General features: G+C 40.3%; 1 protein-coding gene across 3 annotated transcripts in view; it reads right to left on the reverse strand.

The window, feature by feature from the left end:
• Positions 1 to 356: 356 nt before the first annotated feature.
• The window catches only part of pip5k1ca (phosphatidylinositol-4-phosphate 5-kinase, type I, gamma a), an 80,259-nt gene continuing 64,837 nt past the window's right edge, over positions 357 to 15,778 (reverse strand). For 2 of the 3 annotated variants that reach the window (XM_036978010.1, XM_036978009.1), the window contains exons 16-18: positions 15,259 to 15,481; positions 5,592 to 5,684; positions 357 to 3,666 (exon numbers count right to left, since the gene is read on the reverse strand). In XM_036978010.1, the coding sequence (XP_036833905.1) occupies positions 3,661 to 3,666; positions 5,592 to 5,684; positions 15,259 to 15,481 (322 nt within the window). In that variant the 3' untranslated portion in view covers positions 357 to 3,660. The remainder of the gene's footprint in view (positions 3,667 to 5,591; positions 5,685 to 15,258; positions 15,482 to 15,778) is intronic. The other variant, XM_036978011.1, reaches the window with a different exon arrangement.

Here is a 15,778-nt window from a genome sequence, read left to right on the forward strand (position 1 = left end):
GGGATCTCGGAAGAAAACAAGCTCCAACTGGGAAAAACCTTTTGAACGGTCTTCCAACTCGAAATTTGAAGTCGGAAACTCAGGCATCTTTTTAGAGCTCCAACTTTTTGACCTGAAGATCACTGACGTTATGATTTGACCTAGTTTTTTCCCCGAGTTCCCAGTTATGTTGTGCCGCGTTCACATGCTAGTCGGAACTAGGAAACATAGACATTTTTCGACTTTCTAACTGGTTGAACAGTGCACATGTATAACTACAACCGATTAACAAGTTTAACTTTTCCTAGTAGCACATGAATGCGGCATTTAAAGCACCATATTGAAAACACGTCACCGACAGAAAGACAACATTTATGTTGGCATTCATTTTGGAACTTTATTTTTTTCACCCACCTTTTGATTGACATAAATTAAGAGAAGGTTGTACAATTGAATTTCATCCCTGCTCTTTGACATTTGAATTCGGTTGACAATACATTTTAATGTCACTTCACTCTGATATAGCTCAATGATTTAATGAGAGGGCTCTTTCACAGGGCATATTTTCTCTATGTAAAACATTCAAGCAAAATACTAACAAAAATACAAAAACAATCAAAACCAAGATCATGTAGCCACAATATGAGACACCCTTTTCACGCCACTTTGATACAGCTACACCCGGAAGTGATTTTCGTAGCAGGTTAGGAGAGCATTTTCCAAAGCCCTAACCCTTAATAACGTTAGCCTAATTCTCCCAACCTGCTATGTTAATTCTCCTAACCTGCTGTGTAAGTTCTCCTAACCCGCTAAGTCACTTCCGGTCATAGCTGTAACAATATATGGGCAGGTAACAGTGCAAATAGTGTTTGAGAGCATGCATGACATTTTGTTAGAACAGGGAAATTATGGACCAATGTCAAAATATTTCCTAAGGACCTCATATTTGATATAATAAAAAAACATGATTGATTGCATAACACATTTGAACAGTTTCCCTCTGTTGTATTGTATTGTTATAGCAGTACTACTTTTCAAAAAGCTGTAAAGTGTAAACAGTCCAGTAAGTATGATCTCCTTGTGGGCCACGCCCACCATAATAAATTAGCTCAGATGACAACTGACTGGTAGACTCAAGCATTTCTGTTTTGATGAGGACCAATCATAGTAGTGTTATGAAACATTTTCTTTATACCTTCCTCATTCACCAGTATTGCTTCAGATAAGATGGCATAAATCAAAAGAAAGATATTCTTGGGTAGCGTGCCTTGAACATCATGTTGCTATTCTCACCAGTTGAAAATACTGAATTCTATACTAGGCTGGTCAATATGCTTCTCTTAAAATGTATCTTCTGTAACCCTTCTTACAGAATAGGGGGGAAAAGGCCACACAAAAATCAAGCACTGCACAATTGTGTTTTTCACAGCATGCGCTGAACAGTAGCACAAGAGAGACACATGGAGGGAATTCCCTTGCTTGCAAACATCAGCAATATAGACATGGAAGTCACCAGACAACTTTGGAAGCATGGACAAATACACTATATCATAGACATAGAACTGCTTTATTTTATATTAATTCTCATCGTAAGAGTCCAAACACACACAGACATACAGCCATCTATTTATCCTCAAGTATAAATAGATGAATATACACAGATATACATAAATACATATTTCTGATATGCATATTCATTTTTAAACCATGCTATGTCTCTGTAAAGGAGGGCACACTGTGATTTGAAAACATGTACACTAAACTGGTACAGTAAAACTGACAACTCTTCAGTAACGGATATCATACAAAAAAAAAAAAACAGCTGTGATTTATAAACCATAAATCGAGCTGCATCGTGTCAACACCTTGAAGAACATGGTACAGTAAATCATGTGTAGCTCTTAATCATTTCTTGCCAGCAGCAAAAAATGTAATCAAATAAAAATAATATTCTCCAATTCAAATGGAAAATATATTTATAATCTTTATATATGTATTTATAATTGTATATACACATTTTCTGGCTCACAACTACAGTATTGAAAAAAAGGACTTGAAAATAATAAATACAACAGCACTACTAAGAAAAAAACATCAATATGATACGTTTTAATTTCTCAATAAGGCAATTAAAACTAAGACTACACCTGTACTGTACAACGTACTGCTGCTATGGTCTCTTGATGACATGGACAACAGCAACTGATTACAACTGGCCACTGCACATTATGATAGAATGATCAGAATTTTACAAGTTTTGACATTGACGCCTTCCGTCCCGCACAGACATACAAACACACCAACTAACTTAAACAGCCAAGTGTGAAACAGAAAAGGAATAAAAACATATTGAAACACAACTTAAACCTTAAAACATGGAATTCACATAAATACTATAACACTAATCCTATACCAGATGATTGTGATGAAGACCTCACTTTCACATCGGATGATGGTTGATCCATAAAAGTGCTGTCTAAGAGCAGCGTGAAATCCCTCTTAGATGAACTATTACTAAATAACAGAAGTATTAATTAATTCTGGACATACGTGATACTGTGAGTGTTTTGGCCTAAGTAATCAAATCCATTAGCCTACATCCCCTCCAGCAGAGCTAACATTCAGAGTCAAGTTTTGACTGCTGAAATATTGGTATTTCATGACATTAACACAGCTCAATGAATCATTATGCTTAGAAAATGTTTTGTTTACATTTCTCTGAAAGTTGGGCGATTCTGGAAGACATTGTAATGATGTAGGATTTTGAAATGATTGACAATACCCAACCTTATTTAGTGTTGCAATGATCTGGTTTTGAGGCTAGAAGCCTGTAGCAATACTGTGATAGAAATGACAAAATAAATACATAACAACGAATAAACAAACCTGTAAAATAATACATTAGGCTTATGAGATTTACCAAGTCATGTTTTCTGAAACACATTCTATAGATCATTTTTCATCTATTGGAAATAAAGTGTTCCCTCTCCAATGGTAAAGTACCATTCAACATAGTGGTAAAATACCATTCAACATAGTGGTAAAGTACCATTCAACATAGTGGTAAAATACCATTCAACATAGTGGTAAAGTACCATTCAACATAGTGGTAAAGTACCACTTCGATAGCGACTTTAAGATTGCTGCTAGAGCTACAAAACAACGTTGATATTGCTGCTAGAGCTACATTTGAAGCACACAACATAACTAAATATATTCACAGTACTAAAACATGTCTGAAAAAAGTGCACAAATAAAAAAGATTTAAAAAACAATAATAAACTAAGAAAAATAACAATATAAATTAACATGATGTCAATGAAATACATGTGACCATTTGACTGTATCGACATTTGGGAATGTGAGAGGATTAGCAGAGTTGCCTCAATGCCCATGTTTTTATGGGGCATGCTAGATGTGTAGCCTAGCAATTTGAGTTCCTGCATTTCTTCTGGTATGGCAATTTGGGGTTGGGGTGGGTTGAAAGGAGGGGAATCGATCATACAGTATCATCACCACTGTGACTACGGGATGTCGAGGGGGTTTCCTCACAGTATTTAGTCTGTTTTGTTTTTGTATCCATGGTTTAAAATACAGTTCTGGATTGGAATGCTTCCGCTGCCTGCCAATCAGAGGCCCGGGGATCAGTCTGATGGCTCCTCTCTCCACTGAATCATCCTCTCAGCTCTACGGAGGAGTGTTTAAGGTTGGTGGAAGGAGAGAGGGAGAAAAAAGAGAGAAATAGAAGTTAAATCTTTGGTACATAATCCTGTCGAGTGTAAAATAAAATCTATTCTTCCCCCACAGCGCGATATAACTGAGGTATAACTCTTATCAAAGCACATCTATTGATCAAAGGTATATCAATAATTTAAAGGGAAAGTCAGAGGACATAGTGAAAATAAGAGGGTAGAAAAATTTAGTATTTTCCTCTCAAATGAACATCCCCTCAACACAACTAAATAATGCATTTTTCCATGACTGCCATTACATTTGTATTCATCTATGCATAGACAAACCCCAGGAGACAATCTACTTCCACTAGGCACTGTAATGCCATGACCCATGGCTCTGATTCCACTTATTCCTCTGGGAGCTCCTGTCCCTGGGGGACGTGGAAGTGACGATTCTCTGTGTGTCTTCTCTATGGAGAATAATGGGACGGGGGAGGAGTGATTGTTCAATCCACTTCCTCCTTGCCACATACGAGTGCAGTGGGCTTTGACCAGGGGTTAGCCAGCCTGCTACAGTTCTGAGCTTCTACAACTACTGCAGCTTAGGATTGTTAAAATCCCCGCACAAAAAATGTGTAATAGGGTCATTTCATCTTCCCAACAAGATGAGTAGAATGGCCTTTAGTAACACTTTATTTGGATAGTTTCAAGTAGATGGTTTGTAGATGTTCAGTAGCTGTTCAATTACTGTCAACAGCATTTCAACTAACTATCCACTAACCCTAGCCATAACATTAACCTTAACCATTATCCTAACCCTAAATGTAACCTTTACCCTTATTTTAACCTAGGCTAACAATAACCCTAACCTTAGCATGCAGTTGCTTATCAACAGATAGTTTGTTGATAGTATAACCATCTGTAGATCATCTATATGGGACTATCCAAATAAAAATGTGACCGGGACTTTAATCATGACATTTGTCAATGGAATCATATATGTTTCTTTAAGAAGAAAATTAGTGATTGCTTATCCATCTCCACCCAACCCTTGCCGGAAACTAGAAGCCCGTAATGGGATATGTCTGCTCAACTTTCCAAAGCCGTAATAGTAGCTTTAGTAATAAGAGTTTAATTTATAATTGATCTAAAATCTCAATTACAGAACATTCATGGGATTTGGCACCCTGAAAATACCCAGTGAAATAGAAGTCATCAGTAATATAACGGAGTTTGTACCAAGGGATCAATTATGGTGTCTCATAACACAGTCGTTTCTGATCATTTGTGCAGAGTGGATGAAAGAGGATCATCTGGAAGCAATACTGTCATATTATATGGACTCAAGAACAAAGAAAACACAGTTATTGGGTTTCATAGAGGAACTGTACAAATCAAATCAATTTATTGCCATACTTGCCTATATTCATCTGACCATCTGCTTTGTACTGTATGTGTCAAAGCGATTATATGTTGGTCAGTTGTTTCAGAAAAAACAAATGACATTGACAACTGTAGCTGTGTGGGTTTGGGATCTGGCAATGGTGATGCATGAGCCAGGAGATGGTAGGTTGCAAAATTCTGCTTACTTTCCCAAAAATCCCTGGTTCTCCAGAAATCCTGGTAGGGAGGCGCTTATTCCTGCCTATTCCCTTCTGATTCCGGGAATCTTCCAATCGGGATTTCGGGAAAACCTGGGACTTTTAGGAAAGCTACCGGAATTTTGCAACCCTAGCGGAGGAGACATGTACCAAGTTGCCAAACCACATGCAGCCAGACAGACCCAGGGTTGTGAAGAAACTGAACAGCATGCTGGGTGTTGCATGGTGAAAGGAGGGGGAACCAAATGGTCATAACTGGCACGGCCATACTGAGTGGGCATGATGGTTGGGCCGGCCAATACACACTGGTACTGGAGGTGTAATTCATACTACTTACTGTCTCGCTCTCCTCCCCTTCCCCATCCGGCAAGGTCTGAGACTCACTGCCGTAGTGCAGAGGGGAGTACACCCAGGTCTTGTCCTCAGGGGGCTGCACAAATAACACAGCAGAGGGCGCCAGAAAGAGGGGGCCATTGGATGCAGCACAGAGAGAAGCAGAGGCAGGCAAGAGAGAGACAGGACAGGAAAACACAAGACAGGCAGGAAAATAAAATTAGAAATGCAAAAGGAGGAAATGCCATTACAGAAAGTGTGAGCTTGGAATATAGATGAGCCTAACCATAGAAATGTGAAAGTGAAATCCTATTGGAATACAGCCTAGAGCAGGGGTCTCAAATCTTTTCTAGCATGACAGCTAAATAAAATAAAAAAATAGGCATATTATTTTATTCTACTCTACCCTGCAACTCTTCCCAGGTCCTTGGTGTACAATATATATTTTTTGTCAATATACCAGGTAAAATAATGCTTAATAAATAACTAAGTGGGACCCATAAAGTTATATTTAGTATTTTCCTAAATTATATTTTCTCAGTACATTTCTTCCAGGTTTGGGATTTTTTTTATTAGTTTTACAATTATTCATAGAGAAACATTGAAAATGTATGTTCTGAGTCCATGTCAATACTTAAAGGCCCAATGCAGATGTTTTTATATCATTTCTGGGTAACATTTAAGTACCTTAATGTAATAGATTTCCATTAAAATTGGCATTAACATTTGTTTTTTAATCTCAAGCAAGAGGGGGGCGACGACTAAAAACGAGCTTATTGGCAGAGAGGTTTGGAACTCTATTAACCAGTTTACTGCATGGTGATGTCACCATAGGAAGCCGATGTTTGTGCCCATGCAAACCTGCTGATTGGAAAGTCATGTGTAGATTGTATTTTCAACCAGCAACTATGAGGAAATAACACTGATACAAGTTTAATCAGATGTTGTACAATATGATATAAAACACAGGCAAAACTACATTTTGACTGCACTGGGCCTGTAAATCACATCAGAAGACAATTTTTTCAGTCTGAAAAAAAAAATATATATAACATTTAGATTTTTGAGAGTAATTCACCTTTAATTGCGCATCTAGCAAGAGAGGCATTTGTAGGTCTAGGATGTTTCTGCTGCAGCACATGTCATGGCAGAGTTTGCGAAACAATCACCACCCAATTGATACAAATAATCATGATATAGTTCTGTCAGGTAATACTACTTTGCAGTTAAGATTACATTTTTTTTTTTTTTTTAAGTCTTCTGTCTACCCATAAGACAGTTATCATTAGCGTTGCTAACTGACTGCATTCAGAGTGATAGACAAATGCTGGCACCAAACAGAAAATGAATTGGCAGATATTGTGTTTTGTGGGTTTTTAAGCCAATAGTGACTAACCAAGGGTGGGATAATGTCAATGTGGCTTTGATTGGATTGTAGCCGGGAGCTTTATGTTTATGACAGTATGCAATGGAACACAGAATAGATTGGCGAGCTACTCATAAGTGGGCTGTGAGCTTGCGATCTACCTGTTGGAGACCCCTGGCCTAGAGGTAGACTACTAACATGTACGAACATCCACATTGCATTCAAAAGAATGTTAGTTCTTTCCTGCTATCACTTTCAAAACTCTTCATTTGTAATGCTGGCTGGGAGGCCTATGCATGTGACTAAGAATTGCTTTCTATGACTATGCTATTTCAAAAAAGCCATGGTGAAGTGGACAGGAAACATTTGGAATCTGCAGTATGTATCAGCCAGAAAACAGGGTGGGAGTGGGTGGTTAGCGGTGGGTGGAAAGCGAGGGTGCCATCACTGCCAACAGCCAAAAGGACATATTCTCCCAAAGCATCCCCCCCCCCCCCCTTTCTTATTATGCGCATTAAGTGTTTAGCCCTGTCAGAGCCTCAGCGCTGCTCAGTCTCTGAGGCAGTGACTGTGGCCCCGTACGGTACTTTCCCTTTCAGAAAGAGCAGCAGCTGCCACACACTGCCTGTGATGACGTAGTTGGAAGCGGCACTGAGGTTTGACGTCACATACACACTTGTCGCTCACACACACTCTTACACACACACGCGCGCACACACACACACACACACACACACACACACGCCACACTCACACACGCCACACTCACAGCGCAAGAGCTAACACACCATCCACAGGGAGACCCCTCAGGTGGAGAGAGAAAGTGAGAGAGGTGGGAATATAGGGAGTGAACGAGAGACAGATGGCCTCAAATGAGAAGCCAGAGCCCCCTCCTGTCACTCAGCCACCTCCTCCCTTCTTTCCCTCTCTCTCTATACAGCCGGCCATGATTTGATTCAACATGAAGAGGAACAAACCCCAAGGGGAGGAGGAGGTATATAAATAATATTAACAAAGACGTGATATGAAGGCAGAACAAAAAAAGACCATGACCCTTTTGTTATGAGAGGAAACACATGACATGATGAAATAAGAAAGGTCTAGAACAATACGTAGAGCATATAATGTGTCATGCCCTCTTACAAATCAAGTATCCCTTGAGAAAAGGAATATCAGTCCATAATGGATCTTGTCTAATTTTCACTGACATCTTTGGAAAACATTGAGACGATCAACTGAGGAATCAGTACAGTTACAGCACTAAGACTCAAAGTAAGGAGACTGGGGGACTAAGCTACAACAACTCCAGTCACAGCTGTAAGCCATTGATATTTGTATAAAAAGGTGCAACTAACTGAAGCATTGATTAAGCAGTTAGCAGAGCTACCAGCATGTCCCACAGACTTACACTGCATCTGAGAGCTGGTCTGGAGCTTTCTCCTCCGCAGGACAGGAGAGAACACCCAGGTTCTCCCTGCAAGCTGACAGCATCCCCACAGAGAGATGGGAGACACCAGAGAGGGCAGAGGAGAGGGGTGAAAAGGATGGAGGGACAGACAAATGAGACAAAGCTGGAACATGGAGAGAAATTAAAAAGGTTAAGTATAGAGGTGATAGAAGAGATGATTGCTGGTTTGACTGTGTTACGGTGAAGGGTGACGAAATTAAATGTCAATCAGCCATGATCAGCCATGATGATGAATAAGTCAGGTGCTTTCTTTCACTCTCTCACTCTCCTCTCTCCACCTTGAAGGCGTCAGCATGCCTCAGTTCGGCTGGCGTCTAGCCGAACAAGTGTGCTCACATACTCCCTTAAAACACCTTTGCTTGAAAAACTAGGGGGGAAAAGCACCAATAGTACTATGCCCAAAATACGAAGTATACATGCAGTGGACACTATATCCGTGCTTTAGGGCCCATAATGCAATTCCTCAGAAAATGGGCTTCACAAGTTTTCAGATTTGAAGACAATGGAGGAAAATATGCAGCCGAAGTCCGACGAGAGTGGATACAAATTCATTGCTTTAACTAATCATCAAACATGTTGAGCAAGGTTATAAAGTAATGACTTTTCAAATAAGTTACATTATGTTGGCTGACAATTTGTTAGCTATGCTATCCTTACGAAACGCATAGCATTACAGCAGTATGTACCAGTATGTTTGCTAGTTACTTAACGTTTGTTGGCTACTAATACATCAAAATTGTCAGGCAGTATATTAACTAATCTGCTATTTAACTAACTACCCAACGTTTATTGACTTGATTATTCACATCATTCTTAGCTAAGTGGTACAGTCGTTGTGCGTTTCAATGGACATTGTTAATTCTGGCTATCTACTCCGATTTCAGAGCACTCTCGCATAGAATAACTCAACACCTGTTGAATGTGGCCGTTGTCAGTAAACGTTGGCAAAAAAAATCGTCATTAAATTGGTGCCAGCAGCACAGTTACAGTCACCAACGCTCTGGATAACATGAAAACAGCCTAACCAGCTCTGCTAGGGCGAGTAATGATCAGAGTGAGGTGTTAGTCATTTGTTATGCTAACAAGCTAGCAAGAGTTTGCATAGCAACAGCATCAACATCCGGTAGACAGGCGAAGCTCTAGTACTCTCAACTGAAACGATACCTTTCGCTTACAGTATACTAAAATTAACTAATAGCAGTGGTGTAAAATACTACTAAAGTACTACTTAAGTAGTGTCTGTTCTTTACTATTTATATTTTTGACAACTATTACTTCACTATATTCCTAAATAAAATTATGTACTTTTTACTCCATACATTTTCCCTGACACCCAAAAGTACTTGTTACATTTTGAATGCTTAGCAGGACAGGAAAATTGTCTAATTCACACTTATCAAGAGGACATCCCTCGTCATCCCTACTACATCTGATCTGGCGGACTCACTAAACACATTCGTCGTTTGTAAATGATGTCTGAGTGTTGGAGCGTGCCCCTGGCTATCCATAAATAAAACAATAATATGGTGGTGTCTGGTTTGCTTAATATAAGGAATTTGAAATGATTTATACTTTTACTTTTGATACTTAAGTTTATTTAAAACCAAATACTTTGACTTTTACTAGGTAACTCTCACTTTTACTTGAGTAATTACTCTTTAGGTATGTAGTATACAGTATGTTAGTATGGGTATTAGAAGACAGCTCATCTCAAAATAGTCCGAATTAATCTAAAATATCTCAAGAAATCTGTCAAATGTTTACGTTTTTGCCGAAGAGATATTAGTTGCGCAATTCTACATCTAACTAAGATGTTTGGTGCAGTATTTTTCAATGAGAAAATGTGCATGAAAACTAGTCGTCTTTCATAGAATGACAAAAGACTTCCCTACTGTTGACCAATCACCGACAAGGGGCGTAGACTTTGACTCCGAACTTAGACTTGTGTGAACAGCCGAGAAAACCCTCACCGAAGTCCAAAACGAACAAAAACATCATAATATATGCACAAACTCTACCGAACTGATGTATTACTGTTACCAGTAATAATGAATCTCCATGGAGGCTAAATATGCTAACATGTGCAAACCAAAATAAACTAATTGCAAAGACAGTCAATCCAGCTCAAAAAGTTATACATATATCGGTAGGAGCTACCGAATGTCATTTTTTGTGAGTTTGGACATTTACAAGCGAATGTGAACGAGAGACATTGTGCCAATGAAAAACATTGACGCATGCTTGTCTGAAGGAAGAACAGTACTGGCTCTGAAGCAGCATGTGTAGGCCTAAATGCTCTGTGTGGAGTCTGGAGTCGCTAGGGCAAAGGGCTTGCCTGCTCTGCTCTGAGAAGATGGGAAGGAGCAGAAGGGCCGAGAACAGAAAGGAGAAAAAAATGCAAGGAAATCAAAAGATAGCAGTGGCAGCTGTACAGATAACTCAACCAAAGGGCTTTGACTTCTCAAACAGAAAGCTTACACAATTCACTAAGCAAAACATTAAGAAATATAGCTGGCTACATTCTATCTATGATAAACAGACATTTAAAAAAAAAAGACCTTGCTTTTTCATTGTAAGCTCATTTACTTGTGTGGCTGAAAGTCAAATAGCATTGAACTTCTGTTGTCATCTGATGAAAATTAAGCTATTCTCTGCCAAATGTGTTGCACTAATGTATTTTCTGTGAAGGAAACTACAGTTGAAGTCAGAAGTTTTACATACACTTATGTTGGAGTCATTAAAACTCGTTTTTCAACCACTCCACAAATGTCTTGTTAACAAACTATAGTCTTGGCAAGTCAGTTAGGACATCTACTTTGTGCATGACACAAGTAATTTTTCCAACAATTGTTTACAGACAGATTATTTCACTATCACAATCCCACTGGGTGAGAAGTTTACAAACAGAGTTGACTGTGCCTTTAAACAGCTTTCCAGAAAGCTGTTTCTGGAAAGCTGAAATTCCAGAAAATGATGTCATGGCTTTAGAAGCTTCTGATAGGCTAATTTACATCATTTGAGTCAATTGGAGGTGTACCTGTGGATGTATTTCAAGGCCTACCTTCAAACTCAGTGCCTCTTTGCTTGACATCATGGGAAAATCAAAATAAATCGGCCAAGACCTCAGAAAAAAATTGTAGACTTCCACAAGTCTGGTTCATCCTTGGGAGCAATTTCCAAATGCCTGAAGGTACCACGTTCATCTGTACAAACAATAGTACGCAAGTATAAACACCATGGGACCACGCAGCCGTCATACCGCTCAGGAAGGAGACGAGTTCTGTCTCCAAGAGATGAACGTACTTTGGTGCGAAAAGTGCAAATCAATCCCAGAACAACAGCAAAGGACCTTGGGAAGATGCTGGAGGAAACAGATACAAAAGTATTTATATCCACAGTAAAACGAGTCCTATATCGACATAACCTGAAAGGTCGCTCAGCAAGGAAGAAGCCACTGCTCCAAAACCGCCATAAAAAAAGCCAGACTACGGTTTGCAGCTGCATATGGGGACAAAGATCGTACTTTTTGGAGAAATGTCTTCTGGTCTGATGAAACAAAAATATAATTGTTTGGCCATAATGACCACCGTTATGTTTGGAGGAAAAAGGGAGATGCTTGCAAGCCAAAGAACACCATCCCAACCGTGAAGCACGGGGGTGGCAGCATCATGTTGTGGGGGTGCTTTGCTGCAGGAGGAACTGGTGCACTTCACAAAATAGATGGCATCATGAGGGAGGAAAATTATGTGGATATATTGAAGCAACATCTCAAGACATCAGTGAGGAAGTTAAAGCTTGATCGCAAATGGGTCTTCCAAATGGACAATGACCCCAGGCATACTTCAAAGGTTGTGTCAAAATGGCTTAAGGACAACAAAGTCAAGGTATTGGAGTGGCCTAAGACAGGACATTTTTACTAGGATTAAATGTCAGGAATTGTGAAAACAGAGTTGAAATGTATTTGCCTAAGGTGTATGTAAACTTGCGACTTCAACTGTATATAGTTACACGTCCCTGATCACTCTATTGAAGCAAAAAAAACACTTGACTTTCAATATAAAACGCAACCCCTGTCAATAAACAGCCGTACTCCTGCTTTCTCCCGTTGTGTTATTTACAAACAAACACGTGACTGGTGAGAGAGCAAAATTGCAAGATTATGTTATAATACGTTCATTGCATCAAATGGTTGTTTTATGCAACAGAAGAGGGTTGTTATAACTCTATTGTGTCTGTGTGAACTGAAAATGGGCCTGACAGGAGATTTACGATGTCTTTGGGTGATACCGCATTTCAGAGCATGAGTTAATGTTTCTGTTCTATAAGGTACCAGGGAGAGATGACCCCAGGGCCAGACCCTGGTCTCTACACAATGCCATACTGTCTGCTGTGAATTATAAGTATCTTTCATACTAATCTTAACCTTGTGACCCACATCTGTTGGTTGTCATGAACATCCAGGAGGATGGACTTGCCTGTAAAAATGTGTTCTCAGTGATCACCTCCAGAGGTGATTACCAACCAGCTTCATTACTGCAGTAATTAAATAATAAAGTTTGATTGTTTTGAAGAAATGTAAGAGTTTCTCCTTTCGATTACAATATTTCCACCACACTTGCGCAACTGTTCTGGGGAACTATGGTAAGCTTCATAATGTAAAATAATGTGACAAGTGAAATAAAGAATGAGATCGGCTTAATCTCATAACGTACTGCACAAGTTGACTGCAGGTATTTACTTAAAGTAGCTACAAATATGAACATTTATTGAAAAACTTAAAATAAATAGTTTCAAATGGTATTGACGGTATTGAAAAACCATCCTGTGGCTATTTCCAAATGCCTCAGTATACAGTATACCGACCAAAGCCCAGTGACTGTTGATGATAAATTAATAATTCAGGCTGTAGCCACTCAACAGGGGCTTGTGGGGCGTGTGAATCTTCCAAATGCCTGCTCTGACCAGAACAATCACTTAAGCCCTCTCTCCAAGGGCTCTCAGAGTAATGTCCACTCTGTCTCTTAGGACTGGTGTAATATCCCATGAAATGTTTTGATGAAGAGTCATCTCTGTTTTTACCAGTCAAATAATGTTTATGCTACCCAGAAGACAATCCTCTGTTTATGCTGTCTACTAGTATTTGCTTGCTTCGTATATTCATACGACATGGCCATATTGTACAACCTCATAGCGTACTAGACTACAGCCATTTAGAAGCACTCTACAAATAAAATAATGTTCCATTAAAATACAAAATGACCTCATCTGTGTCTGTTGGCTAAAATGTAAATGACCACAGGTGCATACTGCATACAGAGACAGAGGTGATATAGTGGTTGTCTAGGAGTGTTGCCTTGCTGTTTGCTACAGATCTTCTCTTTGTGTGTCTCCGCGTCTCTATTTTCTATGTCTCCTGGCCTGAGCAACTGCACACGAAGAGAGAAGCAGAGCAGATGAAATGGTCATAAAGACAACAGAGAGCTGCTAAACAGACAGACAGACCTACTGACGCTCAGGGCCACAGGCAGACCTACTGGGCCACAGTGTGAGGCGTTTTGATTGCAGGAGAGACTGTCCACCAGTCAGAGCAATATCAGAGGAGACTTCCCTGTCCGGCCTTCTCATCCCTTATCACCAGAGACTCATCCATTAATGCATGGCTCTGGCTCTGAAATCTGTCGTAGAACCTAGCATATGGAATTGTTTTAAGATGGTCATACCAAGGATCATTTAGCTATTTGATTCAGAATTTTAGGACCCCGATGTATAAAAATATATAAAAAATAATTTGATGAAACATTGAATTTGGCCTTGCTGCTTTTAGCCCATAGAAACGCATTGAATAACAGCTTCATACATGGATAAACAGACAGTCAAAAAAAAGAATCAAAAGGGAGTTTAGTAACGTTACCCAGCTACCTTCAGACTAGTCTTGTGGCCCTCCTAGAGACTCACCTTTCCATGGAGGGGTCATATTAGTGTGTAGGACCAACCGTTCAAACGCTACAGATGTTTTTGTGAGAAGACTGATTTTCGGGATGTTTCATGGTCTGACAACCCCCTCTCTAGCTGTGTCACCTTTCACCGCAGATACGGAAGGGCGACGTCGGGAAATGCGGTGGATTTAGACGCATCCAATGCAGAAAAAACCCACATCTCTAGCTTAAACTGATGGATTTTGATGGGGATTTTGTTATTATGCTAGTTAGATTTCCACGGGGACATCGACTCTACGGTTAACCCTTAACCCTCTACAGACTCACCCTCTCTGCTCCCTCTGGCGTCCAACTGTCAAAGCTTCTGTGGAAAGGCATCCAACTCAGACTCACACATATAGCAGCATCCCATGACCCAACGCAACAACACACACTCTGACCATTTGCATTATGGGTGGCAATGATGAGTTACACACACATGGACAAACAATATTTGACAAAGCAAAAATGGAAATGATGGCCAATGGAGATGTAAGCTATCTGTGTCTAGTTTACCATCTGCTGTTGTCTGTATCATTTTAGTGCAGTATGCCTGCTGACTGACAAACCAAGAATCTATTTAGTAGCTAGGATACTGTAGTATTTAGCTATTTACCACGCTGTAAGTGGGCTGTAAGCCTATAGACGTAGGGCTAGGGGTATTTAGCGTCCATCATAATTGTGCCTTGTGTGTGTGTGTCCAGGGTCGTATTCATTAGGCACCAAACATAAGACAGCAGACTGAAACAGGCAGGGACTACCTGGACATTGATTTCCGTTACAAAATGTTTTCTGCTGCATGCCCTAAAAAACACGACCTGTGTGTGTGTGTGTGTGCTGAGCCAATGAAAGCACAGCTTACAAAGTAGATGTCTGTGATTGGCACGTCATCCTCGTCATCCTGTGAGGCTTGGCTGGTGCATCCGGACCCAGACACTGTGCTGCCCCGGCGGTCCCGCTCAGCCTCCACAACCACAACCTTGGGACTGACAGTGGCCCCTGGGCCGGGGGTCTCAGATGAGGCTTCAGCAGGGGCCCCAGGGGCTGGGGGAGAGGCAGCAGCAGAGGCTAATTCTGGTAACTCACTGAGAGAAGAGACAGGGGGGGGGGGGGTCAGACACACCTGCTCATACACAACCACAGATGTGATAAGACATACTGTACATACCTGTTCTCTAACACACACACACACCTGCTCTCGCTCTCTCACGCACAGGATATAATAGCTGTACAGACAAATGATCAGGGCCACTTCCTAATTAAGCCCTTCCAATGAACAAGAACCAGCCCAGCCAGGCAGAGCTGAGACTGACCCGTATGATCAGAAGGATGGTTTATGATGACGGCACTAACCCAGACTTACAGTACCAGATGGCGTGGTG

This window comes from Oncorhynchus mykiss, chromosome 5, assembly GCF_013265735.2.
Source record: "Oncorhynchus mykiss isolate Arlee chromosome 5, USDA_OmykA_1.1, whole genome shotgun sequence".
NCBI classification, from domain to species: Eukaryota; Metazoa; Chordata; class Actinopteri; order Salmoniformes; family Salmonidae; genus Oncorhynchus; species Oncorhynchus mykiss.